This window comes from Cetorhinus maximus, chromosome 11, assembly GCF_964194155.1.
Source record: "Cetorhinus maximus chromosome 11, sCetMax3.hap1.1, whole genome shotgun sequence".
Lineage (NCBI taxonomy): Eukaryota > Metazoa > Chordata > Chondrichthyes > Lamniformes > Cetorhinidae > Cetorhinus > Cetorhinus maximus.
The window spans coordinates 44,627,319-44,654,944 of record NC_135889.1 but is presented as its reverse complement, the minus strand read 5'-3'; the positions used below and the strand labels follow the sequence as shown (position 1 = coordinate 44,654,944).

Here is a 27,626-nt window from a genome sequence, read left to right as displayed (position 1 = left end):
TGATTAAAGCAACAGCATCTCAAAACCTATGTTATGAAAGCATCAACATCTAAAATGTATGAGTGCTGTTGAATACTTCAGCTGCCAAATATTTTTATCAAGTCTCCCACCATGAGCTACAAGTTAACAAGACATTTGCAAGTAATTCAAGAGTCCAATAAAAATTTGGAAACTAAGTTCCTTATCCTGAAGCATGTGACATGACTGCCCACATACACGCAGGTATGTTAGTATGGTTCTGTTGGTAGCACTTTCACTTGTGGATTCAAGTCCCACATTCGGGTTTAGGTACCTAACCTAGGATAGCACAAAGTGCAAAGAACTGCTCGTTGTCAGAGGTAGTGTCCTTTTGATGAGACACTGAGCTGGGTTTTTACGGTTGAGGCGGGAATTGGGAGTCAGGCCCTTTCCTGACGTTGCAATCCTATATCCTGAGAGGCTGTGCCTGCCCACCGTAATTTTCATGCCCTGACTCAGCGACGAGCTGGAATTTGGGCCACAGCCTCCTGCGCTAGCATGGAGGCACAATCAGAGACAGAAATGGTGTTAGGCAAGGGAGTGGGTCCATTCGGTCTGGGGACCAATAAAAGGCCTGCCTTCGGTGTCATCTTGGTGTCGCATGAAGTGCAGGAAGCCACTGGAGGAAATCATATGTACATACGAATTAGGAGCAGGAGTACGCCACTTGACCCTTCAAGCCTGCTTCGTCATTCAATAAGATCATGGCTGATCTGATTGTAACCTCAACTCCATATTCCCACCTATCTCCAATAACCTTTCACCCCTTTGCTTATCAAAAATGCTGCAACAGTTGGCTGAACTTTGACCTGTGAATACTTACTGTCTTATCTGATATCATTGCTGACTAATAGATTGTTATCCCATGAAAGTTGGCCCACTATGAAAAGACCCTCTTGTGAGCTCCCAACCCATTACACAATCAATTGCTATCATGATTTGCTGCCTGTGAAGATCCAACTTTGAGGGACCTGCTAGCCCAGCCTTTTGCTTTTCTCCTCTGCAAGTGGCTGCTCTCAGACATCTGAACATGTAGCAGGTCACAGCAATGCTTTCCAAATGTGCACTGCAGCCCAGCAGAGGTGCTGCACTCACACTCAGACCTCAACCCTGCAGCCCCTCATAGTTCCTCTCTGCCTGCAACGTCAAGCGAGGAGGCCAGGCACTGAGCAATTCCCTGGCTACTCCCAGCCTTACTTCAGACCAAGTTATGTGTGTCCAAGTTATCAAGCAGTTCCGGCCCCTTACAAATTGCTGCAGTGTCAGCAATGCCACCTTGGCAACTGCACAGCAACATTGAGGCCACTAGACCTCTACATGCAAACACATCACTGATGTGTCAGGCTGTAAAACACCAACCCTTACTATCATGTCATCCTGCCAAGCTAATGATGCACCAAGTATATGGATAAGACACATCCTGACCCATGTACCTTATCTACTCCAATGTCAAGATGGCTGAAAGTGGATATCCAGATGGGTGCAGTGCACAACATAGTGGACCTAGGGGAAGCCGGCTATAGAAGCAAAACCAGTAGCCCTCTACGTTTGAGAGGCCGCATCTGTTGAGAAGTTGACAAAGTCAGCCACTTTTGCAAAGAGGGCATCTGTAACAACACGGAAGCATCAGTGATCAGCTGGCTGGGATATCCCACAGAGGTTAGCAGCAGAGCCCATAAGAAGGAACCATGGGTGAAAACTGAGGGCCACAATGATCTTCAGTTCCAGTGGCACAGCTATTGCTGGGAGGTACTGGGGGCCAAAATTTCATTCAGGATGGCACAGAGGTCAGTCACTATCTCCCTGGACAGACGAAGTCTCCTTCAGTTCTGGTGCTCTGATATCTCCAGGAAGGTGAATCTGTGGTGGTACACATTCTGCTTCTTCTCCTCCTCGGTGCTGGCTGCTGAGATTGTGCCTCTTGCTGCTTATGCAGCCTTGTCATAAACACTTTAGAAAATGGTTCATCTTTAAGGACTAAGAAGATTCTGGCAGAACGTGTGTTTTTTAAAAAGACATTGTCCCTTAAAGGGTTAATGCAAGGACTCTTTGCTTGCTGCTGTTCCTGGGAAAGATAATTACAAGAAAAGGTAATTAAGCAGTTGTAAAGAAGCTGGAAGCCTCTTGACCCCGGTGGACTGTTTACAAAAGGGTCACATGATCATTTATGACTTTGAAAATAAACCATGCCTTGGAAACAGTGTTTAAAAGCTGGTAGGCTGTTTGCTTTGGAGAAAACAAGAATTATCAACTGTTTGGGGAAAGAAGACAACAGCTCCTGAAGCTCCTGACCCCAGTTCAAAGCAAAAAGTGATGGAAGTTGCTCTATGTTCTGAAATTGACTGACTGCAAGTTTTCCTCGAAGTCCGCCTGAAAAGTAGTGCTAGGGTCAGATTGTTTTGCAGACCAGTGCTGAGAAACCAACCGTATAACCTGGACACCATTTCAAGGACTCCACCTTCTATCCTTTTCCTTTAAACCACTGACTTTTAACCTTTGGCAGAATTCCTCTATTTTTTTTTTGGTGCACGTGAGAGTGAGAGTATTTAGAAAGAGTGATTATTATACTTTCATATTTCATACTGTATGTTAATAAGCTATGCCTTTCTACTTGACAAGTTTAGTTTTATAATAAACTGATTTTTGTTGTTTATTGAAAAAATCTGGGCATTGAGTGGTCATTCTGAAATTGACAAGTAAAGCACATATTTGGCTGTGTAGCTAGCTGGAAAATTCATTTAAATATACGTTGTGACCTGTGGAACTAGAGACAGACAGTGCATTCCTCCCATCTTGGTCATAACATAAAATTGGGGGCTCATGGGGTTTAACGCAAGATGAAAACATATAATTAGGAAAGGATAATAGGGTAAAAGGCAACAATCAGGCTTTCTTCTGTAGTAAAGCTTATATTGGCAGAGTGGCTACTTTTGATGCAAGTGAGTTTTTGAAGCAGCCTGGGTTAAATTATTATTCTTTAATCATATTAATCATTGTACAATTGGAGAGTGTGGCAGGACAGTTACAGATAGAAGTTAGAGCGAAAGCAGAGCTTCGAAAACCAGTGGCCAAAAGGCTGAGTATGGAAGTGAAACAACCAGAGGAACCTTTAGAATTGGAAGGAGACAAGTTTACATAGGCACAGTTTCAGTTAGAATAGAAGAAGTTGGAACTAGAATTTCAGGCAAAGGAGAAGGGAGCAAGCAGAAAGGCAAGAGAGAGAAAGGGCAAGAGAGAAAGAAAAAGAGTGAGAAGAAAAACATGAAGGAAGGGAATATCAGTTTAGACTGCTGGAACTAAAATAACAGGCTGGCCTTGACTCTAGGGAAAATGATGATGAGGACCCTAACCTAAGACCCAGTGGGGAACTGTTTAAATTTGAGGAAAGGGACATGGAGGCAATTTACATTTCTTTTGAAAAGATAGCTCAGCGGGTGGAGTGGCAAAAAGTAAACTGGATATTGCTTAGGCAAAGTAGATTGATTGGGAGAGCTCATGAAGTTTATGCCTTACTTTCTGAAGAGTCATCTAAAGATCATGAGATGGCAAGAAAGGCTATTCTTGCTGTTTATAAGTTGGTCCCAAAAGCTTACAGGCAGAAATTTCAGAATCTCCAGAAACAGTCTGGGCAGACTTACATAGAATTTGAGAGGGTAAAGCAAACTAAATTTGATCACTGGGTACGGGCACTTAGGGAAGGGGCCAAGTATGAAACCCTTAGGGAAATAATTCTCTTGGAAGAATTTAAAAATTCACTGCCTCCAGTAGTACAGCAGCAAGAACTCATGTAGAGAACTAGAAGGTTTCAACAGCTAGAAAGGCAACTGAAATGGCTGATGATTACAAGCTCATCCACAAGCCCAAACCGTTTTACTGCCATCCCCACAAACCTGAGAAGGATAGAAGGTGGGAGAGTGACAGGAAGGCAAATAGCCAGGGATGAGAAGGGACAGCTGGGAATATACCAGAATCTCCTCCTCAGATCAGACAGGAAAGTTCTGAGGGTGGGAGTGACGTCCGAAGGCCTAAGTGTTCCCATTGCACAAGGTAGGACGCCTCCATGTGAATTGATGAAAGTTACAGGGTAAACCTATGGGACTTACTGGGGTATACAAGGTTGGTGTAGAGAAATGGGCCTAGATGAAGGGTACTGCTGACCAAGCTATAAGTCTGACTGCAGCTGTAAAGCCAAGTAAAAACACTGCTGTGAGTGTGGGGGAGTTGAACAAGATACCTGACAGCTACAGGGAATTATTGTAAAAAGGAAAAGTAACTCCTTATCCCTCAAATGAAACAAGTAAACCTATAGTTACATTTAGGGATACAGGGGATACACAAACTTTTTTTCTGGGGAAAGGCATGACTTTTCCACCAGAGTGTTCACTGAATGCCAAGGTTTTACGGAATGGTATCAGTGGGGAGTATATACCCATACCTTTGGATCAGGTACACTTGGAGTGTGAACCATTGGGCAGAATTTTCCCTGCCTGCTGACGTCGGGCATGATCGGTGGCGTGAGCGGACGATATGGCGCGATCGGATCTATGACGGCAGGAAACCAGTTCATAGTCGCCCGCTCAGCCCACCAATGGCAGGCCGCGTTCCCCTCTATCGGACGTCAGGAACCTCATTGTAATACATCAGCATATCATTATCAGGCCAGCCCACTGGAATCACCACTTCCTCCCCCACCGCTGGATCATCCATCCACGTCGGCGGGAAAGCACACCGACATGTTTCACAACAGCACATAAAAAACGTGCATTTGGCAGCCTGCACTTTGGGGGGAACTCGGAGGTGAGTACACAGTAACGTTGTGCAGCACTTGCCAGAGTCGCCTTTTGGACTTTAAGCTTCAGAGGCGTTGGGGAGTCGGGGTTAAGGGCAGCCCTGCCGTTGAAGCGACTCATGGCGGGGGGGGCGCGTTAAAAGTAGCCCTGCCATTGGGGTGACTGGTGGAGAGGGGTGGGTTAAGGGCAGCCCTGCCGTTGATGCGACTAGTGTGGGGGGGGGCAAGGGCAGCCCTGCCATCAAATATAGCACACAAGCATTCAGGGTGGGAGGTAGGGTGGGCGAGGGAAGTGGCCACGCATTAGGGAAACCTGTATAAATCACCCATTCCTCTGCAACTGAGAAAGTTTAGGCGCAGCCACATTGATATGATTGGAGTTGGGCTTCTAGCTTATCTGCCACTCAAGCAATGCTCCAGAGCTTCCCCTGCCTCCCCAATCCCCCCAACCCCGCCCCACCCCCGGCATAGACTGCAAATTCATGAGCATTTTAGTGGACTGCAGAACAGTTGGACGACTGCACAAGTTGTACAATCTCCTTGCTAAAGCTGGCCATGGAGCAGCCACTGGTGGAAGTGCTCACAGCCCCTTGCAATGTCAGCATCCCAGTTTGGGCCAGTCTCCCCCATGGTTCAAGCTAACAGTTTAGCCATGCAGTGCACTAATCTCTGACCATCCAAGTGGTGGCCAGCACTCTCCAGGAAGTGTTAAGGGGCTGTCACACTTAACCAGGGCAGGTTCTTAGCACATCCATGCTAACCACCACTTTCAACCTGCAGGAGTGCATCAGGACCATGGAGCCTGGTGAACTAGCTGTATGCCTGGTGGCCTACAGAGCATGAAGACGATGGAGGAGAAAGTCACTGAGGCTTCTGGCTGCGCAGAGACAGGAACAGCAACCTCAGGTAGAAGAGGAGGCTGGGGCCCCCGCACACACCACACAAGAGCCACAGCGAGCCGTTGCAGGCCGGTGCTTAGTGACACCCAGGGTCTATGGACGCCGACTTTCATTCCTGAAGATGACCGAGAACCAGTGCCGCCGAAGACTGCACATGTCTCAGGAACTGGTCACTCACATTTGCCAGCCACTGCAGGATTTGGCGCCACAAGGACATGGAGGGCATCCAATGCCAATGGTTATGAAAGTGACTGTGGCGCTCAATTTCAACGCCACTGGCGCCTTTCAGGGCTCCACTGGTGACATCCTCTGTAGGATCTCTTAAGCCTCCACCCACAAATGCATCCATGGGGTCGCAGATGCCATCTTTGCGAGGGCGCACAACTTTGTGCATTTCGCCCAGGGCCAGGGCAGCCAGGATACAAGAGCAATTGGATTCACCCAGATCTCGGGTTTCCCACGAGTGCAGGGTGCGATCCACTGCACTCATATGGCGCTCAGATCTCTGTTGCAACACACAGTGAACTACATCAACCGCAAGGACATTCACTGAATGTGCAGCTGGTGTACAACCGCCAGAAACACATCCTGCAGGTGTGCGCACGGTTTCCAGGCAGTGTGCATGATGTCTACATCCTCAGTCAGTCACACATCCCTGGAATCTTCCAGGGTCCACAGAAGCTACAGGATTGGCTGCTCTGGGACAAAGCAGAGGCCGTGGCTGACGACACCCGTGTAGTGACCACAAGCTGCAGCAGAGCAACAATATAATGAGGCTCACGTTGCAGCTCACAACTTGGTGGAGCAGATCATTGAAGTGCTGAAGATGAGGTTCCAATGCCTGGGCAAGTCTGCTGCAGCCCTGCAATACTGTCCGCAGAGGGTGTCACGCATTGTCATCGTCTGCTGCGCCCTTTACAACCTGGCGATCCATCAGGGAGAGGAGCTGGCTGAGGAGATGGAGGAGCTGCACGTCTCCTCTGATGAGGACGCCGCCGATGGGGATGAGGCTGGGGAGGTCCTCGGAGGTGACGATGACGGGGATGAGGCCCTCGCACTGGCTAGACATGGCAGGCGCGCTCAGGAGGCCCTCATAGCTGCTAGATTTGTGGAGGATGATGATGACATGCAGCGAGGTGACCCCACAGATCCTCATATCGCATTTGTGAACGTTTGACTCCAGTCTGGCTTATGGCAGCAGGAATACCCTCTGTGAAAATGTTCCTGTCATGAAGATGCAGTGGAAGCCCTAATAGTCGCTCGATTGCAGGGGGTTGATGACGACGTGCAGCGAGTACACTCCATATATCTTCACATTGCCCCTGAGAATGTCTGATTCCTGTCTGGCCGAGGGCAGCTCGCTTGTGCTCTGTGATCAGGGTCATATTATAGAGGCGCAGCTATGAAACTTTAGAAGCGTCTGATCCTTTGCCTGCCTTCAGCACCTGACCCCCTCAGAAGCACAGCATCACTGGTCACAGATGCTGAAAGATGGGGGCCAGCTCTTCCTTAAAGATGCTGAGAGCACAGAGAGATAATGAACGGAACTCTGTGGCGCCTGCCCACTACATTCTGGCAGCAATGACAAGCACTGCCGAGGTGCAGACATCAGTAATGTGTCCAGCGAGTGAGAAGCCGGACCATCACTTTGGTCTGAAGGCTACACAGAGCACAGGGAAGAGGCCCTGGACTGAGACACCTGGCTTTATCTTGTGCAGAAAGATTTCACATCTGAGTGATAAGAGCACTGCTCATCAGAACAAGGTGCCATAGGCAGGGAGACATTCTTGGGAGTTTATTGACAATGGTGAACAGTATGTACAAGTGATTGACACCCGTGCCTAGGCTGTGCAACTAATTTTCCTTAACTTTCCTAATCCTGCTGCTACGTCTTGGTGCTCCCTGGACATCCACAGTGGAGGTGGAGGCAGCCTGCTTACTGCAACGCTCTGTGATGACACTGGCAGGCGTCCTCTGGAGGGCCGAGACTTGGAGGGCCCCGGCCTGCTTTTGGAGTCTAGCTGTGTGGCAGTGGCACCCTCCTCGGCCTGTGGAGCTGAAGCTGCTGAGGTCAGAGGAAGAGGAGAGCGGGATGGGCCTGACACTTTGAGTCACCTGGATTGGCGGGCCCGGAGTGTGCACCTGTTGATCCTCCTCCCTGTGGGTGCCCGGGGGCCTCAGGCTGAGGAGGAGCAGGGGTAGCTGGAGTGAGATCAAGCTGCCTGGCACCCCTCTCGCATACACACTGTTGGAGGCCAACCATGGCATCAGCGATGGAGTTGAGCCCGCGCAGCAGTGCAGGAGAGAAGTCCTGGACCAAGGTCTCCATGGCGGCCACCATCCTACCAGTGTTGACCTCGCTGCGTTGGCATGCCAGCTCTATCACCTCAGAGTGAAGACTGACGGACTCCTCCATTGTGCCTTGCAATCTGAGGAGAGCTGCAGACAACCCCTTCTGATGTTCCTGAGCTTGCCTTGGCAGCTCCAGCAACTGTGACATGACTGAGCCCAGAGGCTTGTCATCTGACTTGGACTGAGCAAAGCTGTGGCTTCCAGCAGTCCACCAAGTGTCAAAAACCCAGGAAGTCCCTACCTCCACCTGCTCTGGGTCGGACGGTGCAATGTGCTCACTGACTGTGATTCTAGGGCTACTCTAAAGCTAGGTCCCACTGAGGTGTGCCTCTCTGCGCGGATGGAGGGTGTGGGTGAGCGATATGATGGGACTTCAGGGAGGGTGCCTCCAGATTCCTCTGCAGAAGTTTCTTCAGGGCTTGACTGGAGGCCTTGGGCCGTGGACTCCGTTGGCTGTTTCCCAGATGTGCCTGCGGAAGCAAGGAGAGATAATTAGTGCATGGCTGTGGCCTGTGAAAGAGGACACGTCACTCACAGCATGGTTATCTGATGGATGTTGCACTGCTGGACCCTCATTTGGTACAGCAGCGCTGACCTCACCGTCGGCACAGGAATGGTCCAGATCCTCGCCAGCCAGCTGGATGGCTCTGTTTTCAAAGTCCATGAGGACCTTCATTTCGGGCATTCCACCATCAGTCTGCAATCTCTCCCTATTGTTGTGCGCCAGCTCGTCCTGCATGAATAGAGATGAAGAAAGTGTAGGCAGGATGCCTGCCAGGTCAGATGATAAGCATCCTTGCCTGTGTGGTTGATGAGTGGTCCCATGGACAGGATGAGGACAATGATGGTGAGTGTGAGAGAGTGAATAGTGATGTCCCTTGGGCCAGCAGTGAGTGAGGGCCCTGTGGATGTGTGACGGGTTTGAGAGTGCGTGAGTTGAGAATGATGAGAAGAGTGAATTACCCTAGCGGAACGGAGAAGATCATTCATCCTCTTGCAGCACTGGGTGGCTGTCCTCTTTTGAAGGGCATTGGCGCTGACCACTGTTGCCATCATCTCCCAAGCCAGGTTAGTGCTGTTGCTGCCCATCCTGCAGCCAGAGCGGGGGTAGAGGGCATCCCGGCGGCCTCCACAAGGCTCAAGGGATGCGTTGCTGAATCTGGGGGCTGCAGTCTTCTTCAGTTTCTGCGCGATGTCTTCCGTGCAGCAGTGGTGGTCTGGAAGGACTGAGATGTGTGCTTGCAGCTGAACTTTAAATATGGCGCCCAGCCTGATGCAGCATTAATGGCGTGTGGGCGAATGAGAGCCCACCTGCCATGGAATGGGCATGTTGCCTGGGAGTGCATAATGTGGCGGGATTGGGGCTATACAGCGTGAAAGCCCGCCATGACGGCCCGCAGGTAAAACGTCATTTTACCGCCCACTACCGCACCTAAGTGCAAATCTGGGCCGATTCCGCCCAATGTCTTGGACGGTAACGGTTGAGTTGTTCATTATCTGCCTATAGATGGAGTTGACTTCCTCCTCGGAAATGATTTGGACAGAGTGAAAGAAGTAGCTTCTCCAGTAGTTACGGAAAGACCAAGTGAGTTCAAGGAGGCAGAGCAGTTGCAGGAAAAGGTTCCAGAAATTTTTGCTTCTTGTGAAGTGGTTCTGAGCAATGGCTAAACAAGTTCCATCGTCGGAGGTAAAATTGGCACCACAAACAGATATTTGGCTATCCGAAACTTTCTTTAGGGGTTTGGTTAATCCGAAGCAAATGTTCAGTAAGTCTTCTCTGGCTGAGGCTCAGCTATCCGATCCAGAGTTAACTGAAGTGGTACAATCGGCTCAAACCAAAGCTGAAGCAGAAGGAGTTCCTGAATGCTACTGTGTTAAAAATTGGATTCTGATGAGGAAGTGGAGACCTCCTCACAGATTTGCGGATGAAGAGTGGACGGTGGTTCATCAGGTCGTGGTACCGCCCAAATATCGTCAGGAAATATTAAGGGTAGCTCATGAAATTCTTATGGCAGGACGTGTAGGGGCCAGCAGGGCCCAAGCACATATAAGTCAGCATTTTTACTGGCCAGGTCTTCACAAGGCGTGGTACAATTTGTAAATCGAGTCATACATGCCAGATTGTGGGAAAACTGCATTCAAACCGGCACCTCTAATCCCAATGCCAGTTTTTGGAGAACCATTTAGACTGTGTGGGACCTTTACCAAAAACAAAAGCAGGACACCAATATATACTCACTATTTTGGATATGGCTACTCAGTTCCCAGGAGCCATTCCCTTGAGAATAATTTCTGCCAAGGTAGTGGTGGAGAAATTAACCCAATTCTTCACTCAATTTGGAATACTGACTGAGGTCCAGTCGGATCAAGGTTCCAATTTTATGTTTAAAATTTTTCAGAAAGTTATGAATAGTGTGGGGATAAAACAATTAAAGACCTCAGCGTACCACCCACAAACTCAAGCGGCAGGATTTTTCAGTTGGCGTGTGGGGGTGGGCCCGACACGCCGACATGTAAAATGACACGCGATGACTTTGGGCGTGCATCCCGACGTCATTGCGCAGTCCCGCGATGTTCGGTTGGGCGGCGCACGTCGGAGTCAGCTGTGCGCCCACCAAAATGTAAATGGCTATTGAGGCCATTAACAGAGTAATCATTGTAATTGTTAACGCTGCCTGCCCAACCTTAAGATTGCTGGGCAAGCGAAAAGCCCCAGCGGCCTTCACGTTTTTTAGGAAACCTCAACCACAAACGGGATGAAGTTTCCTAAAGCTTTTATTAAATAAATGAAAAGATTTTCATAAGTATAAAAACATGCCCCATCATGTGACAGAGTCACATGAGGAGACATGTTTACATAAATGTTTAAATCTTTTATTTAATAATTTAAAAAGTCCTTCAATCTCCCTGATGCAGCTCTGTGCCTCAGGGAGATTACTGTGCTCTTTCACACGCATGCACGATAGAGCGCTGGCCCCGACTCTCCCTCCTCCTCCCATCAGCACAGGTAGCGCTGAGCACAACTGCTCGCCTCTTACGCTGGGTGGGCCTTAATTGGCCCGCCCATGTAAAATGGTAGCACGGAACCAATCGCAGGCGGCGATCGGCTCCGCAACTGCCCCCACCCACAACCTGCCGAGCCCACCTACTGCCTGAAAAATTCAGGCCCAGGAGTTTTAGAATGACACCATCAAAGCCTCAAAAAGAGGGTTGGGGCATACTGTCAAGATTATCCTCTGTGATTGGGACAAGGGGTTAGAGTTTCTTTTGTTTGTCACCAGGAATGCACCTAATGAGTCTACCGGTGTTAGTCCTTTTGAGTTAGTTTATGGGCATGAGGTGAGAGGTCCTCTGAAATTCATCAAGGAAAGGTTTTTAGAATGGAGAGTGAACATTCCATGGTAGATTACGTACATGAGTTCAAGTAGCAGCTCGCAAGCGCCTGCAATGTGGCTCAGGGACACCTTAACGTTTCCCAGGCAACCATGAAGAAATGGACAGACAAAGCATGCCAAGATTTGAACTTTTCAACCGGGGGATGATGTGTTAGTATTACGCCTTTACAGAGTGAACCACTAAAAGCACAATTCAGTGGTCCTTATGAAGCAGTGTAAAGGATTGGTACAGTTATTATTTGATTGACACCCAAGATCGCAGGAAAAAGAATCAGCTATGTCACATCACTTACAATATCAGCACCAGGAGGGGTATAAGCATGTACAGGTATCTTAGGTGGCAAGGACAGTGGAGGACAAAAGAGATAGTGAGTATGAGGCAGAAGCAGGCCTAATGAACCTCCTACTATCTGGTTAGTTAACACTGAACTATTAGGGAGATTGGACACCATGGGGCAGAATTTTCTGCCTGCTGGGCGGGTCCGACCCAATCTCTGGTGGGCGGGGAGCCGATCCCCACCGGAGAAGTGGGGCCCCGCCGCCATTTTACGTGGGTGGGCCAATTAAGGCCCGCCCAGTGTGACGTCCGCCAGGAAGCGCTATGCACTCCCTGTGCAGTTGGGGGGGGGGGGTCCCTAAAAGTGACTGCGCTCTTTCACGCACACGCACAAAAGTACGCACATCTCCCTGAGGCTAAATGCTGCCTCCTCCAACCTCCCTTTAGCAGATTCAGGATCTTCCGGGTCAAGGCAATGCAAAAGTGTTCTTACCAGCAAAGTCTTCAAAGTTTTCCTGCACTTCCAAGGGGCCTCCCGCCATGTTCCCAACTGCACTGAGCTGGCATGGTTCACACGAGCTTCCAAATCCCATGCAGCTCCATCAAAATACCAGATGACTGCTTCAGCAGTCCTTACAATGGAACTCCCGATGTCCCACATTGTGTACATCAGGTGGCGACCCACCCTGTCTCCCCCACCGGTGAAAATGGCCAGCACCAAAAAGGGGAGTTGAATTTGTACACATGGAATCCACCCATCTCTTTCTTTTGCCCGACTGACACAGTTCAGCCTCACATCTCAACAGGAAAATCCAGCCCATTAAGTCAAACACTTGGATAAAAACAGAGATAAAACACTTTCAGTATTTTATCAAAACTCAAAGGAGTCAAACACTTGCCCGTTTTGGTCTTTGGCTCTATTAATGCAGCAAGGTGTACCTGTGTCCTTGCCAACATTCCTCCCTCAGATATTGTTGCAGTTTATGGGATCTTGCTTTGTGCAGGTTTCGGAGCTGCTGCTGAAGAAACCCTGGACAGGATATTCCCCACAGGTGTAAGAACCCAACTGTCAGGGTCAAATGGGGGTCAGAAGCCCACACGATTGGGGGATCAGTCACCTGGCTGGGATTTTCCACGAATAAATCAATTGAAGGACAGAGAGTTATCTCTTAAGGCTGGAGGTTCAATGGGAGATTCTCTAGCTCGTAAGTAGTAAAAGCCTGCCTTTTCAGGTGAGAGAGAAAGAGAGGGTGCCCAAAGATGGAGACACCCCCTCTCCAACTTCGTTAACATAAGGAATGTTTTATGAAGCCAGGGCTACCATCGTGTAAGGGGGAGAATCCCTCCGCAGGGCGGCCTGTGGCTACAGCTGAAGCCAGGAAGGTGGGGAGGGTCTCTAAGTATGCCTGGACCACTTTCCCTCTGGTCTGCTGCCAGAAGGCAGCCTCCAGGCAGCTACAATATTCTCTGACACCTTCAGTGAACTGGGGGGCTGACTTGAAAATTCCAGTTAGCTTCTGACAATCAGAACTTTAATCGGCCTTTATCAGTGTGCATCTCTGCTGCTACTCCCTCCCCCAAACTGACTCGGGAAATGGCCTAGGAATGTGATGCAGCTGGCATACCCACCCACTGCCATGGCCCCCCAACATTGAGCCTTAAATGTTTAGACACCTGGCGAGTTGCCGTCGTGCATTCCTGTAGATAGCACACACTGAAGACATGGTGGAGGAAGTGGATTTCTAATGTGGTGGATAGATTGTCAATCAAGTGGGATGTTTTGTCCTGGATGGTGCCGAGCTTCTTAAGTCTTCTTGGAACTGCACCAATCCAGAAAAGTGGAGCATATTCCATCACATTCCTGTTTCATGCCTTGCAGATGGTGGGAAGGTTGTAGGAGCCAAAGGTGACTCTCACGCCACAGAATTCCTAGCCTCTGATCTAGTCTTGCAACCACTGTATTGTGTGGCTGGTCCAGTTAAGTTTCTGGTCAATGGTGTCCCCCCAAATGTTGATGATGGAAGATTAGGTGATGGCAATGCCACTGAATGGCAAGGAGAGGTGAGTTTTGTTGGAGTTGGTCATTGCCTGGCACTTGTGCGACACAAATGTTACTTGCCGCTAATCAGCCCAAGCCTGAATGTTGTCTAGACCATGCTGCATGTGGGCATGGAGTGAGGAGTTGCAATTGGAACCAAATATTGTGCAATCTTTAGTGAATATCTCAACGGCTGACCTTTATGATGGATGCAAGGTCATCAATGAAACAGCTGGAGATGGTTGCGCCTTAGGACACTACCCAGAGGAACTCTTCCAGTGATGTCCTGGGGTTCAGATGGTTGTGGGTGGTTGGAGGTCAATTATCTTCCTTATGCTAGGTCTGAGTCCAGCCAGTGAAGAGCTTTCCCCCGCCGATTCCCACTGACTTCAGTTTTACTAGGGCTCCTTGGTGCTTCACGTGGTTAAACGCCACCTTGATGTCAAGAACAGTCAGTCTCACCTCAGCTCTGGAATTCAGCTCATTTGTACATATTTGAATGAAGATTGTAATGAACTCTGGAACTGAGTAGCCCTGATGGAACCCAAACTGAGCAGTGAGCAGTCCATTTGTGAGTAAGTGCCATTTGATTGATGATAGAATGGCTCACTTACCAGATCAATCAGGCCTTTATACATTTTTAGAACTGAATGTACTGTGTATGAGTTTGCTGTTTTCTTTAACTTTCTTACAGATTGAAGGTGAGAATTTAAAAGATTTATCCACATTGGCTATGCATTTTTTATATTTTTTAAATTGAGCTTAAGATTACTTCTTTAGATGCCACTATTTATTTATTCTATTTACCTGAGCATTTATGTTAATTTCTATAATTGGTTTTTGTCACTTTGATCTTATGTGCATACACACATTGATGGGTAAATGATCTGCCACAGGTTTCTGTGAGACAATGCAAGGCAGAACTTGGTGTGGTTCCTGAATCTCAGCTATTTCACCCAATTCTAATGGAAACGGCAATTCATGGAGCAGAAAAACAGCAATTTAAAAATCAATCAAATGTTAGCTGTGACATCTTGGGCCCAATTTTAATTCTGTGCAAGCGGATGGGTTTTGAGTTCACTAAAATCTCACTTCTTGTATCTAATGAAAAAGGATTATGCTATTTAAATGGAGATGAATCTAACTTTCTATTCTAGTTACTAAAGCCACCCTACAGAAATCATTAATTTGAAAAAAAGTGCTCTTACTGGGAAATCAATTGCCACTTGTTAACTGATCTAAAAATTACTAGTAATGAGTGCCCTTCTCTTTATGATAGTTATATTCTGTAACCCACAGTTTTTTCAATATGGACACTCCCTACTGTTTAAAATGAATTATCTTCCTAACAGTGTTATACAATTTGAACCAACCAACAAGGTTAACAGGGGTTTAAGATATGCATTCAGAATGGAATTCTGCCGTGGGTAAGCCATGCACTTATGAGTGTTCTAATGCAACAAAATTCCTATGGCAGCTGAAGTGAGATATAAAGCAAAGTAGCACCTGTGCACTTGAGCAAAAATTGCTGAACCGCTGAAAACTACAAACAGCTAGTGATATCAAGGGTTACATTTATACACAACATTTTGTTTTACTCATAATCCATCATTCTGACAGTTCAGCTACATTAACTACCTAAACAGGTGTTACCATAAATATTCCGTGACCCCCACCCTTCTGGTCAACTTGATTAATAGATATTTGTCTTCAATACTTTTGTCCAAGCCTTGCAACTTCATTTACTGAAACTTGCACCTGGATTAAGCAATTTATGCTGAGATGGCCTGTTAAGTTTTTTTTCTAGTTTTCGTTTCTCCTCTTCTCATCAAAAGGCATTTACTGGACTCCAAAGGTACCAAGCACTCTCCAGTACCTTACCAACATGCCATTCTTTATCTGTGTTTTGACAGTGTGTCAGTCGACACTGCAACTGAGGTGAGGGGCGGGGAGGGGGGGTTTGTGGTGGTGGTGTTAATAAGACAAAGGGAACAAACTAAAAAAAAATAAACATCACAGCTGTTACCAATTTTGCCTCCAGCTATCATAGGCAGGGATCAAACCTGTGACCTTGCTCATATTCGTAGCTCAGCTATTCTGTGAAAGTCTATTGAACCACTAGGAAAGCCCTGTTGGTATTATCTAAACAAAATGGATTAACCCCTCCCTCCATGGCTCTGTATTATGAAACTGTGTCAAATTCAATGAAATAAACTGGGGTAAGAGTTGTTGCCAGAAGTTTGTAATAATGTAATTTGATTGTTACACTTAGTGAAATCAGCATCCACTGGCCAATTTAAACATCTTAAATCTCAATAAAATTACTCAAAGATGATATTAACCTACATTTAATTTTCCACCCCACACTCTTGCTTTTAACAATCACAGAAGTCAATAAATAGCCTTGTAGAAATCAGTAAACGGAATAAAGTTGGTGCTATTCAATAAGAACGTTCTTGGAATTGAATCATAAACAATAATTAGAACCTACTACCTTAGTCAACACAACAATGTGCAATTAAAAGAGAATAAATACAGTTATATTTAATAGAGCTGTTCTCATATTGTTGAAGGCTCCTGGCTGTTCTCCCACATTCTACCCTCCGTAAACTTGACATCATCCAAAACTCTGCTGCCTGTGTCTTAACTCGCACTCAGATCCTATTTCACCTACCATCCCTGTGCTCACTGATCTACTCTGCCTCCCAGTCAAGCAACATCTTGATTTTAAAATTCTAATCCTTGTTTTCAAACCCTTCTATGGCCTCAACCCTCCCTATCTCCTCCAGCCCCATGATCCTGAGATATCTGTGCTTCTCAACTAGAATCTATTGAGCATCCCCAATTTTAATCACCCCACCATTGGTGGCCCTGCTTTCAGTTACCAAGGACCAAAGCTCTGGAGCTCCCTTCCTACACTTCTCCACCTCACCTTCCTCCTTTAAGGCACTCCACAATGCCCATTTCTCGGCCAAGCTGTGGATCATCTGACCTAATATCTCCTCACTTGGTACTGTGTCATATTTTGTTGATAATGCTCCTGCGAAACGCATTGGGGCGTTTTATGTTAAAAGCACAGTATGAATGTAAATTGTTGCTGTTGTTTATAGGTTTCCTTTATTTAAGTCAGTAGATTTAAATCTTTTTGGCATGACTTCTGAGTCTCAGTTACTCAAAACAAAGAATGTTTTCATTGCAAAAAATGTTATTATGGCAACAGAAACGGTTTGTTAGTTCAATACAAATACAGAAAATTAGATAAATCTGATGACCTAATGGTAGAGCCAATTAGAAAACATATGTCTTAATTGGGATACGTTTATGTACTTGAAAGCTAGATATAATGGTGAGAAGAGATTTTTTTAAAATGTGAAAGGAGATGCTTCCTGGTATTTCTTCTCCATGAAAACAACACAAATTATCTGGGACATTTAAGGATATGGCTATGTAAAAGAATCTCTAATCTATAGTCAAGGATAACTTATTTTCGATCACATATTATAAATTCTTGCATAAGATATTTAGTAAAGTGATGGTGCTTCCGCATTTCAGGTAATTTAGAAACCAACAATAGAGTCTACTTTTCGTTACCTACAAGCCTGTAGCACCCATTATAATTTAAAGTAATAACAAATGCAGTTATGAATGGAACTGCCAACATTTTACTACCAAGTTCCCTGTTCTCTCAAATATATGTTATTGCACTGTCCTTTTCTGAAGCTTGAACTCAAAATAGGTTTCTTGGGGAAAAAAATCCCCTCTTTAGATCCTCATTCACATCATGCACAATTAACCTAAGGAGACATGCAGGCTATATCCCAGCATTAGACAATGTCAATCTCAGAGATTAGGCTGAGCCATTCACCAATTTCCTTTTCACCTTGCCTCAATTCTTCAACTCTATTAGCAAAATTGAGACTGAGAGATCCCTATGTGATGGATTGTGGATACAGGTTTCATTCTGGAGCACAGAATGTTACATTATAAATTTTTTTCACCACCATGCCTATTTCATTTTAGAGTCCAATATCTCTTACAATTTTGACTCAAATCTGCTCATATCCTTCAAAAAAGATAAGAATTCATGATTTTTTTGCCTGCCGTTGCAAATGATGCACCTAAACATAGGATTAAAATTTCAAAAAGCTCATATATGCTCAGAGGTTTTCTTTGGCGTGGAAATCCTCGTTCGTATTCATCAGTAATTTTCTGAAACTTAGTATCCTTATGAAACCAAGTCTTAGCTCTCACTGATATTTCTGGCTGGTGCATAAATTTGAGATAGTAATAGTCAAGAGTGTAAAGTGCTTTCTGGGCACTTAGTGATGCAAGGCATTAGCACGCTGCCTTTCCGACTCTGGGACTTGGCTCAACCTCAAATCTAATAAATTTGCAAGCTACAAGGGTTCCAACCCTGAATGACTAGATGCTACTCACTGACTAATAAAAGCAGGACCAAGAACTTACCTGTAATAAAATGCAAATTGATATTCGCACTCAGACAGGTAATGAGGATAGCTGGTGTGGGAATGGAAACTGTCACACTGGTGAAGTGAAAATAGTTTATGGAGTTTAGGTTAATTCATATTGCTAGAGCAAAGTACAGAGAATATCACTGTGACATGGATACATCCAATACAGGCACTAGACATCAAAAATGGAACAGGAATTCCAAAATGGATATCAAAAACTAATATCATCTTGAGAAAAATGATAAAAGTTTAAAAATCCAGAAACTACTGGGTTGGTCCTGAGATCTGTTGCAGATCCTTGAGCTGCCACAAAATTAAATTGGTGTTTATTTTTTAAAACACCATGTTGGGATGAGCAAGAAAAGCTCAATGAAATAAAAGGCAGCGCCACCTCTATTCCAAGAATTCAGGATGAATGGTGAGGAAATGGAACTCCTCCCCCCCTCCCCTCACTCAAAATCCTGTGAAACCATTTCATTATTGTAAAAAGCAGGAATTCAGTATAGTATGTATTGTCTATTACTGCTTCCACATGTCGTTGAGCATCACTATATAATTTTTCATCTTTTGAAACCTCTGACCCTTAGTTAACAATGTCTAACCTGCAATGTTTTTGATTTGCATGGCACAGAAATACATGCACTAAAAGATAAAATAAAAAACCTTTCCGATTCAAACTAATTTAAAGTTTATTTTAACATCCTTGATAACTTATCCCTAGATGTTCTTCATTCCTGCACCAATACAGTAATTCCTCACTGAATGTTATAGTTGCATTCCTGAAAAGTGCAATTGAAATGAAACTATGTTAAACTAATCAGATTTTCCCATTGCAACCAATGCAAAGCTTTAGCTAGGTTCTGTAGGACCTTTCCAGTTAGAAAAAAAACAGTAAAAAATTATACCCTGCCTGTTTAAATACTGTAAATTGCTATATCTGTAAACAAGATAACTTGGAAAATAAAATAAATTTAAAAACAGAAAAGAAACATGCTAGCTCTTTCTACTTATCGCCCGCTCGCCGCTTCTTTGTTCCTCACCTCTCCTGCTCCCCAACACTCCCACTTGCCACTGATTGTACTCCCCAAGCCTCCCACTGGTCAACCCTCCCACTCCCCGAACTTCTCACTCACCGCCGATCACCCCCCTCCACCCTCCGGGAGGAGGGTTGGCTGGCCGGAGAAGCCAGTACAAAATAGCAGCAATCAGATCAGGCGATCCTATGTCACACCCGGTGCTAAATGACATTAATGTGAATCTACAACGCTAAACGTGAATACTGGCCTCATTAAAAGCACTAAATTAAATTGAAACGACTTAAAACGGGGCAATTTAAAGCAAAGGTTTACTGTATTTCTAGATTTTTTTGATGATCAGTCAAATGTGTGAAATAATTTTGCAAGTAAACAATCTTCACCCTGATAGCCCCAAACTTAACAGTGTAGAATATGTTGACTAGTACTGGTGCATATTATTGTATGCACTCTTGGTTCCACTTCTAAGATAATAACGCCCATGTTTATGGACAAACTAAATGATGCATATCCACCAAAACTGCTCAATGTCTCCATCTGTTGGCTATATAAGGCATATCACTGTAGCAGATTTACAATAACAGCAGCAACTTCTATTTATAATTCACCTTTAACATAGTAACACGTCCCAAGGTGTTGCACATAAGTAGTATCAAACAATATTTGACATTGAACTATGTAAAGAAACGTCAGGGCTAATGACCAAAGGCTTGATAAAAGAGGTAAGTTTTAAAGAGCATTTAGAAAGATGAAAGAGAAGCGAGGTGAAGAGGTTTATGAAGCGAACTTCAGAGATTAGGGCCTGGACAGCTGAAGGCAGTGATCTTACTGAATGGCAGAGGAGGCTCAATGGGCCAAATGGCCTACTCTTGCTCCTATTTTCTATGATCTTATGAAAATCACAGATGCCCAAGAGGCCAGAATTACATGAACGCAAATATCTCGGAATGTTGTGGGGCTGTAGGAGATTCCTGAGATGGAAAGAATGAGACCATGGAGGGATTTGAAACTAAGGATGTGAATTTTAAAATCAAGGTGCTGCACGACAGTGATCCAATGTACATCAGCAAGCACAGGGGTGAGGGGTGAACGGAGCTTGGTGTGGTTTGGGATGTAGGAGGCCAGCATTTGGGTGACCTCAAGTTTACGAGGGTAGAATGAAAGAGACCAGCCAGGAGTACATTGGAACAGCCAAGTCTAGAGGTAACAAAGGAATGAATAATGAATGAGGGTTTCAACAGCAGAGGAGAAATTGGGTGATATTACCGACGTGGAATTAGGTGGTTTTTGTGATGGCACGAATATGTAATCAGAAGCTTACCTCAGGGTCAAATATGACACCAAAGTTGAGGACGGTATAGTTCAGCCTCAGACAGTTGCCAAGGAGAGGGGTAGAGTCGATAGCTAGAGAATCAAATTTGGAGCAGGGACTGAAAACAATTTTTTCAATATTTAATTGGGGGAAATTTCCACTCATCCAGAATTTGGTGTCGGACAAACAACCTGATAATTTTGTAACAGTGGAGGAGTCGAGAAAGGTGGTGGTGGTGAGTTAGAGCTGGGTGTTGTCAGCGTAGATGTGAAAAGTAACATGGTGCTTTTGGATGATGCCACCAAGGGGCTGCATGTAGATGAGAGCAATAGGAGGGGGCCAAGGATAGATCCTTGGGGGACATCAGAGGCAATGGTGCGGGAGCTGGGAGAGAATTGTGAAAAACTCCTGAACACATTTTCTTTCTACAATGCCAAATTAACCAAACCTTAAGTTAGAGAAACAAAGACAATAAGATGTGGGGAAGAAGGTGAGTGATGCAAGGATGCTATATATTGTATTTATATATAGAAGGCATATGGAAACAGATGGATAAATACAATTTAGGCTATTTGCTTACATGAAGGGTAAAGGCCAGCAGAGATTGGTTTTGGACAAATAGCTTGCTTCCGTGTTTCAACATCAATGTATTTAGATTCCTGTCCACATGACAAAGCGATAACATGCCTAAAGTGTAGAACTAAATTATTAACTCAACTAAGAGAGGAGAAAACATACTTACCCCACCCATTGTTATTCCATCAATAAGGGCTACGTATGGAATCTGGCAGTTTCCTAAAGGAAGTATTGAGTTGTTTATTTTTTCAAATCTTTGATCGAGTCTTTTTTTTAGGCTATTAACAGCAAGCTTCTCACAGTATTTCATTTGGACTTAAAACATGAAACCAACTATAGTTATGCATCAGCCATTCCCATATTGCGCTCAAGAAGTTGTGATCAAGTACAATCTTCAAGTGAAACAGGGTAAGAGAGCAGATGTGGGGGAGGATATTGCACCGGAACAAGCAGGCAGATTAGATAGTTTAAAGAAACAGACCTAATCTTTGTTCTTTGTGTTGATGCTACATAAAACTGTTGGGTTGAAGCTGTAATAAATCCACCTGAGAACACGAAGATGCAGGCACCTTCCTACCTCTGGACAAAGGAGGAGAATAAAAAAAAGATTTCTAGCTATTAGCTACCTCCCAGAGCTCAGCAGAAAAGTGATAGAAAGCCCACAGAAAGGTTATTTTGTATCAGCTCAGGAATAACACAAGAATGGTCAAAGTAGCAAAGAACCAGGAGAATAGTGATGGAGAAAATGCATAAATAATAGTCTTTTCAGAGTATTTTAGCAGGAGACTAATTATAGTGTTCTGGTTTACATACCAATTGCATTGTTTAGAATATACTCTTCCTTGAAGAAATCTTCTGCCAATTTGTCTCCAACTTTTCCTGCCTCCGTAACAGCTAAATAGGAAACAGTGAAAGAAGCCAGGAAATCAAGGACTTAATAAAAAGAGACGCAAAATACACACTTAGCCTTCATCCAGTCAAGGCGTTCTGGTCCTGTCTTCTAGTACAAAATACAAATTATAGAGGAGATCTAATCCCCAACAATTGTAGCTGAACGACAAAGCCATTGACTGTTGGATCAATTTTCATTCTTATTAATCTCTCTAAGGCCACTAATGTAGAAGCTGTAGAGAAGCCATGCTTTATTGAACAAGAATATACACATAAAAAATTCTGCTGTTTCAGTGATATAACTGGAGATGAGTGGCTTGGGATAAGCGCTTTCTGGATGATGGGAACAAAATTGCTTCCAGCAGCAGCCACACAACATTGGAATCAAATACATTAGCGCAGTCTGCAATGCTTTTTAAAATAGGACAGCCAGCTATGGCACCATAAGTGTGTGGCCACAGTTGGATCTCATAGGGAGTTGCTAATAGGGCTTGATACAATAAAGTCAACAGAGAATTAGTCGGCTGTGATTTTGCAGTTATTACTGACTTTTGATCATTAACATAGACCACTACTATAAAGACATTGCACTCAACCTTGCTTGCACATTAAATATGGCACTGTACAAAAATTCTAAAAATGCTATGTAAAAAATACAAAATAAATTTAGGCCTACACTTACCTCTAATATCACCACCAGCACAGAAAGCTTTTTCTCCAGCTCCTTTAATGATCACTAATGAGGTTTCATTGTCATGCTCCCATTTCTGCCACAAAAAAATTCAAGATGAATTCGGAAAGGTGGAATATTAATTTGACCCGTTAAACAAACTGCTCGAAGACCAGTCTATAGTTGGTTCAATATAGGTCACATTCATTATTACATCCTGTCTCTTGAACACAAATCATTGATCCCCGTCCCCAGGCTTTGCATGCAATCTGCAAAAAGAGAACTGGCAATAAATGACAAAATCAATCAAGTGCAGACACACATTCATTAACAATCTCTGCTGCTCTGATCAGTGGCTGTGGACCCATCACCATTACAGAGCCATCCACGTTCAAAGATGAAACAACAGGTTTAGCACTAAAGCACTGCGAAGCACAAATATACAACAATGCCCATGTACCCATACACAACACCTTTACGATTTTTGGAGTTATCTTTGTAGTTAGACATGTAGACCATTTGGACCTCCACTGTTTGTAGATTTGCACCATTTAAAAAGTACCCTGTTCTATCTTTTTTAGGTCCAAAGTGAATGTTGTTACATTTACCTATGATTTTTGCCATGCCATTAGGCGAAGGTGCCAAGTGGAGTCCAGATACTTTCAGAAAATGGTTAGGAGTGAGGTGCAAATTATTCACAACATTTGTAGCATCTGTCTCAAGAATTAGACCATTGAAGGCTATATGCAGATCACTTGCTTTATCCAATCATAAAGAAGTAGTACATGGAATTAAATATTGGGAAGATTGAAGCCATTGTTTTTGGTCGCTGATCCAAAATCCGTTCCTTAACTACTGACTACATCTTTCTCACTGGTAACAGTCTGAGATTAAGCCAGTATGGGAATTAAAGCAAGTGGGGGAGGTGGAAAAGTAGAGGAGTTAGGGAGAGAATTCTGGGCCTTCAGCTGAAAATGCACAGGAAACCAGAATCAGAGGGATAAAAAGAAAGGAGAGACCGGTTGTAGCACTGGAGGAAGTTAAAGATGAAGGTGGTCCAATGCTACAAAGGGGTTTAAACACAGAATGCAGATTTCACATTTCAACTTAGGAACAAATGTAGGTCATTTAGCCCCGCAGCCTGTTCCGCCATTCAATAAGATTATGGCTGATCTGCATCCTAATGCCATACCCTTTAAAAGCTTGAGATAACAAAAATCTTTCAATATCAGAAATAAACATTCGCTTGGTAGTATAGAACTTGAATATTACTGAAAAGAGAAACACACATTGCAGAAGCTTTTCATTTTGTATGCATCAGGGCAAACGAAATAATGCCAAATTTCAAACAATCACAACAATTTATACTACACGAAAAAAGGGTGCGGACTGGTTAGCAAATCGACTCTTGTGTTTGTCCTGATGCATGCAAAACGAAAAGCTTTGTTAATACATCTCCCTTTTCAGCAGCATTCAATGTCAGATATAAAAATTACAATTGATCTAGCGTCAATTGCTATGAAGAAGTGTTCCAAACTTCTACCACCCATTTTATGTTGAAGCATTTCCTAATTTCACTCCTGAAAGGGAGACTATGCCCTGTATTCTTACACTCCCCAACCTGCCGAAATAGGTTCTCTCCATCTAACCTTTTTGTTTCCCATAAAATCTTGAAAACTCAATCACTGCTTAACCTAAATTCTGGTGAATACAACCCTAGTCAACTTGTAATTCAATCCCGCAGTCCAGGCATCATTCAGGTAGATCTATGCTGTACTCCCTCCAAGGCCAATATATCCTTCCTAAGGTGTGGTGTCCAGAACTGCTCTCAATACTCCAGATATGGTCTAATTAGGGCTTTGTGTAGCTGCAGCATAACTTCTACCCCCTTGTATTCTCGTATGCAGATACAAAGGCCAGTACTCCATTAGCCTTGCTGATTATTTTCTGTACCTGTTCACGACATTTTAATGATCTTTGTAGTTAGACCCATAGCCCGATTGGACCTCCACTGTTTGTAGATTTGCACCATTTAAAAAGTACCCTGTTCTATATTTTTTAGGTCCAAAGTGAATGTTGTTACATTTACCTACCCTAACACTTATTTGCTACAGTTTTGTCCATTCATTCAATCTATCAATATCACTTTGTAATTTTATGTTTCCCATATACACTGCTTACTATACCACCTACCTTGCTGTCATCAAATTTAGATATGGGGATTTCTATCCCATCGTCTAATAAAAACTGTGGAGTCGGGGCCAAGATGGTGACATAGTGGGACCTGTGCAGGACAGAATACTGGCAGCGGAGTTTTCGAATTAACTGAACTTTACAGACAGTGAAGGATGGGAGGGCAAGCTAGGGAGCACTGTAATAGACAATTCTAGAAACGGCTAAGGCATGGCTGAGGGCTTCCACAGCAGATGGACTGAAGAGGTCAGTGATGTTATGCATGTGGAACTAGGTGGGCTATCCAATGTAGAGGATAGGTAGTCAACAGTTCAGATGGTCTGGTTCAGCCTGTGACAGGGTGCCGAAGGGGGATGAAATCGGTGGCGAGGGTACGAAGCTTGAAGACCAAGACTAGATGCTTCAATTTAAATTGTCATGAAATATGTAAACTATATACATTGCCAAAAACAAGAGATTCAAACTGATAACAGATCAAAATGGCAGGTTTTCTGAAGTGATTTGTATTTGCTAACTTTGACATCCCCATATCTGTCAGTAGATGTGTACTGTAACTGACTAACCAATCATATCATGTCGCCACTAACTAAAGGTAAATTTAGCATCATATTCCCATTATCTCTCAATTACTTCTGCCCAATTTAGAAATGAATTACAATATGTGGCTATTGTACAATTGATATCTACATCACCTTCAAACTGTCTTTTTAATACCAAATAATATACAACTGGGCAGCACGGTACTGCAGTGGTCAGCACTGCTGCCTCACAGCTCCAGGGACCCAGGTTCGATCCTGACCTTGGGTGTCCGTCTGCGTGTAGTTTGCACATTCTCCCCGTGTCAGCGTGGGTTTCCGCCAGGTGCTCTGGTTTCCTCCCACCGTCCAAAGACATGCTGGTTGGGTGGATTGCCTACGGTAATTTGTCCCTCAATGTGTGTGTCTGTGTGTGTGCACGTGAGTGTGCCCTGTGACGGACAGACATCCTATCCTGGGTATAGCCTGCCTAGCGCCCGTTGCCTGCCCAGATAGGCTCCAACTCCCCGTGACCCTTGATTGGACGAAGCGGCTCTTCAAAAGTGAGTGAGTGATAGTACACAACTTCTCTTTCTTCCAATTTAATCCCTAACACTATGTGTCATCCAAAGGCTGAAGATTTAAGCTTGGGCCTACTAACAAAGTTACTTTCACATTTGAAAATGATACAAAATTAGAATTTTCCCATTTTGCTCAAATTTTGACACAGACTTTCTCAACATGAATATTGTAGATCACAGTGTGAAGAAATCGCAGCACTGCGTCTTAAACAAGCTTGTTTTTTTTTAAAAAATGTATTCTCTCAGAGTGTTGATGCCACTGGCTAGGCCAGCATTTGTTGCCCATCCCTAATTGCCCTTGAGAAGGTGATGGTGAGCTGCCCTCTTGAACCGCTGCAGTCCATGTGGTGTAAGTACACCCACAGTGCTGTTAGGGAGGGAATTCCAGGATTTTGATCAAGTGACAGTGAAGAAAACATGATATAGTTCCAAGGATGGTGTGTGGTTTGGAGAGGAACGTGGTGCTCCCATTCATCTGCTGCCCTTGTCCTTCTAGATGGTAGAGGCAGGGCGCAGGTGAGACATCGTGGGCCCTTGTGCTCTCTTGTTTCTCAGCCACTTATCCATGCCCCCCTTGAACTCCCCCTCAATCATGGATGTTACTTCCCCCCCACTTTCAAGATTCACCAAACAATCACAGAAAGGTCCGAGTAAAATAATAATGCCCATTGTTGGCGTCCAGTTACAAATATCGTCTGATATATGCAGCATGGGTCATTAATATTAAGAGCAGCAACAATATAATAGTGTTAGTTTGTGTGCGCTCTATAGGTGACCGCACTGTGACTATTAAACAAAAGAGAGTACCAATTTTATCTTAATAGCATCGTGCAATATTATTAACTTGACAGGAAGATATCCCATTTGCTATTTGCAACATTGTGCAGACGATAATACTGATTTCGATGACTGCCTCATTAACATGTTCTGCACATTGCAAAATATCTATATGGTGATAGTGAATTCATATTTGGGAAAAAGATTCAATATTTGCAACCCAAATTGCAAAACCTTTCAGGTTTTGTTTATACATTTTGACTACCTGTCCTGCAGAGAAAAGACCAACCATCTCTGTGCTGCAGCTCAGGTTATTTTATTGGAGAGCTGTAGAAGCGAAAGAAGGGAAGAAGGGGAGGAAGAGAGGGGACGGCCCCATTCATTTACTGCTGCCTGAGCTCCCTCGTCCCTGGACAGAAGTGGCCAATGAGATGGCTCGCCACTAAAGAACTTCCCATTTTATTAAGCATTGAACTTGCCTGGCAAATGAGAAAATTAGTTCAATTCCCAATTAGTTGTGAAGTTGTGTGTCACAAAAGTATACCATCAGTGACTTCCTTTACATGCCCAATGAAGAATAAGGCTGCATTACTGCTTTTTTAAAAAAGATTTCTACACATGCTGTGACTCTTGAGGTACACCATTAATATATTAAACGTCACCACTTACAGCCCAAATTGTCCATATATTACACGGTGCCAACATGCAAATTTGCTCTATCCATCTGCTCACAGCCTCCCCCTCCCACTGGAACCAGAAGACAAAGGCAGTGAGGGGAATCCGCAACCCTAGGATTGGCTCCCAAGGACCAGTCACTGCCTCAGGTTCAGGCTCCGG

General features: G+C 44.5%; 1 protein-coding gene across 2 annotated transcripts in view; it reads right to left on the bottom strand.

Moving 5' to 3' along the window:
• Positions 1-27,626, bottom strand: part of hibch (3-hydroxyisobutyryl-CoA hydrolase) — a 145,969-nt gene that overhangs the window by 98,582 nt on the left and 19,761 nt on the right. For both annotated transcript variants that reach the window (XM_078551877.1, XM_078551878.1), the window contains 3 exons: positions 22,736-22,820; positions 21,976-22,056; positions 21,329-21,381 (listed from right to left, as the gene is read on the bottom strand). In XM_078551877.1, the coding sequence (XP_078408003.1) occupies positions 21,329-21,381; positions 21,976-22,056; positions 22,736-22,820 (219 nt within the window). The remainder of the gene's footprint in view (positions 1-21,328; positions 21,382-21,975; positions 22,057-22,735; positions 22,821-27,626) is intronic.